This window comes from Papilio polytes, unplaced genomic scaffold (assembly GCF_000836215.1).
Source record: "Papilio polytes unplaced genomic scaffold, Ppol_1.0 DF823823.1, whole genome shotgun sequence".
Classification (NCBI taxonomy): Eukaryota; Metazoa; Arthropoda; class Insecta; order Lepidoptera; family Papilionidae; genus Papilio; species Papilio polytes.
Window position 1 is genome coordinate 1,278,624 of NW_013525381.1, and position 2,101 is coordinate 1,280,724.

General features: G+C 35.7%; 1 protein-coding gene across 1 annotated transcript in view; it reads right to left on the reverse strand.

Annotated features, from left to right (window-relative positions):
- LOC106103335 (low-density lipoprotein receptor-related protein 4) overlaps positions 1-2,101 on the reverse strand; it is a 17,375-nt gene that overhangs the window by 10,991 nt on the left and 4,283 nt on the right. Inside the window, exons 6-8 of the mRNA XM_013283073.1 lie at positions 860-966; positions 364-523; positions 3-128 (exon numbers count right to left, since the gene is read on the reverse strand). Coding sequence (XP_013138527.1) covers positions 3-128; positions 364-523; positions 860-966 — 393 coding nt within the window. The remainder of the gene's footprint in view (positions 1-2; positions 129-363; positions 524-859; positions 967-2,101) is intronic.

Consider the following 2,101-nt stretch of genomic DNA (forward strand, 5'->3'; position numbering starts at 1 on the left):
ACGTATATTCGTCGATGGTGCAGTTCTTTCGGCCGTAGGGTTCGCAGGCTGTTTCGTCGTCACCGTCCGCGCAGTCCCGCTGTCCGTCGCACCGCCACCGGTCAGGGATGCATTTGCCGTCGGTACACCTTAAAATACCACGGCAAAATTGAAAGCCAGGAAACGTAAGAGCTTTGGTGGCTCTGGATTATATTACGGTATATCCTACGAAGGATCACTTCATATCGAATGACTCGCACCCTTTAACTATGGTAAATACAACAGAACATATTATAACTTGTTACTTAACACGAATGCTTGGAATTACATAAAAAATAAAGATGAAGTATCCGTGGCGTAATATTATGATTTGTATAATCTTACTTGAACTCTCCAGTGTTACAGGTGCCGGGTAAGGAGGGGCAAGCGTCTTCGTCAGTCCAGTCGCCGCAGTCGTTGTCGCCGTCACATTGGAACTCTTTTCGAACACAGTTATTATTGTTGCATTGGAACTCGTTTTCTCCGCACTGCAGGAATTCTAGGTCTGTGGTAAATTTTGTTAGCGTTAGCGTTATGCTTCTCTTACATATCAATTTTGAATCATTTAACAATCATTTGGATCAAGCAATGGATAAATCATGACAAAACTCGAATGGTGTATCAGAATTTTGTTTACCAGTTCTAATTTTTAACCATTAGATTATAGGTCTTATAAAGCAGAAGCTTAATTTTTACTAGAATACCGTTATCTTAATAAATATTTTTAACCAAACGCATGAGGATAATAAAAGCACAAAAGAGAAACTATATAAGATTTTTTCGATATTGCAATGTTCCAATTTATGGATCTAAGGTAAAAAAAACAATAAAAGACCATTACGGCAATCAGCTTCATCGGAGTTGTCAGGGCAATCGGGTTCTTTGTCGCAGTGCCAGTGTTTCGCGAGGCACTCCCCCGTGCCACACCGGAATTGCTTCTCGCCACATCTGTACAACATTGATAGTGTCAACAAATAACCATTAACTAGCTACCAACTTCACGTTAGCTTACAACAATACTGAAAACCGCATCTAAAATCGATCAAGCCGTTTCCAAGATTAGAACATACAAAATCACAGACAATCCGACAAACAACGAAATATATCGAAATTTGCTTTTGAATTCTAAACCATAATTATCTTCTATAAGACTTTAGCGCTCAGTACCGATGTGTATTAGATTAGTGGGTCACGAGTGTTGTGTCGGGTTTGAGTTGGCACTTCCTGTGAGATCACGAGTTGATGTAGCATTACCATTAGAATAGACGAAGTATAACTACAGGAAATCACGTGTCAGGTACCGATATACACTTCAATAGACCGAGTTGCTTTGGTATTTAAATTTAGAAATACCAACATAAAAAAACGATGCGGTAAAAATGACAATCAGCCACGAAATCGTTCTTAATAAGTGCTTAAGTTAACGAATATAATTAGTTAATATATGCTTCTGCATCATCTATAAGTAGAAACTTATAGGTCGTTATAATATCGTAACAAAATGGATCTGAAAACTTGATTCGAAGCAAGTAAAAAAACATAACATCTAAAAATAACTCCTTTCATAAGTTAATCTCCGAGAATAAAATTACAATACATTATTTCTATCTGGAGCATATTTAATGTGTAGAATCCAGACTCGAGTATTTTAGAAACATGAAACAATTTAATGTTAATATTGAAATAACATAGCAATGTAAATATATTATTACAAAGTTATTTCAGAATACATTTTGTGCTCGATATTTTTATTGTAAATGTTTGCGTCACAAGATAAATTTACGATTTTAGACCTAAAGTGTCGACGATTTTTGGGAGCTTCGTCATCTTCGTTAGAAACTGAACGCTGGCGGTTAGGTCTTTGGACAGGTCGTAAGCACGTTTCATTTGATTTATATTCTTAGGTTATAAAAGATTCAAATTCATTAATTCAAATCTAATATGCTTTAATGAGGTCATCCAAATTAACCGTAACTAAGGAAGATTTGTAAATTGTTTCTAAATGTATCAAAACCAATTAGTTACTAAATAATAATAGCAACTAAATATAATATGATACTCTACAGTTGTTAATATGGTCGGT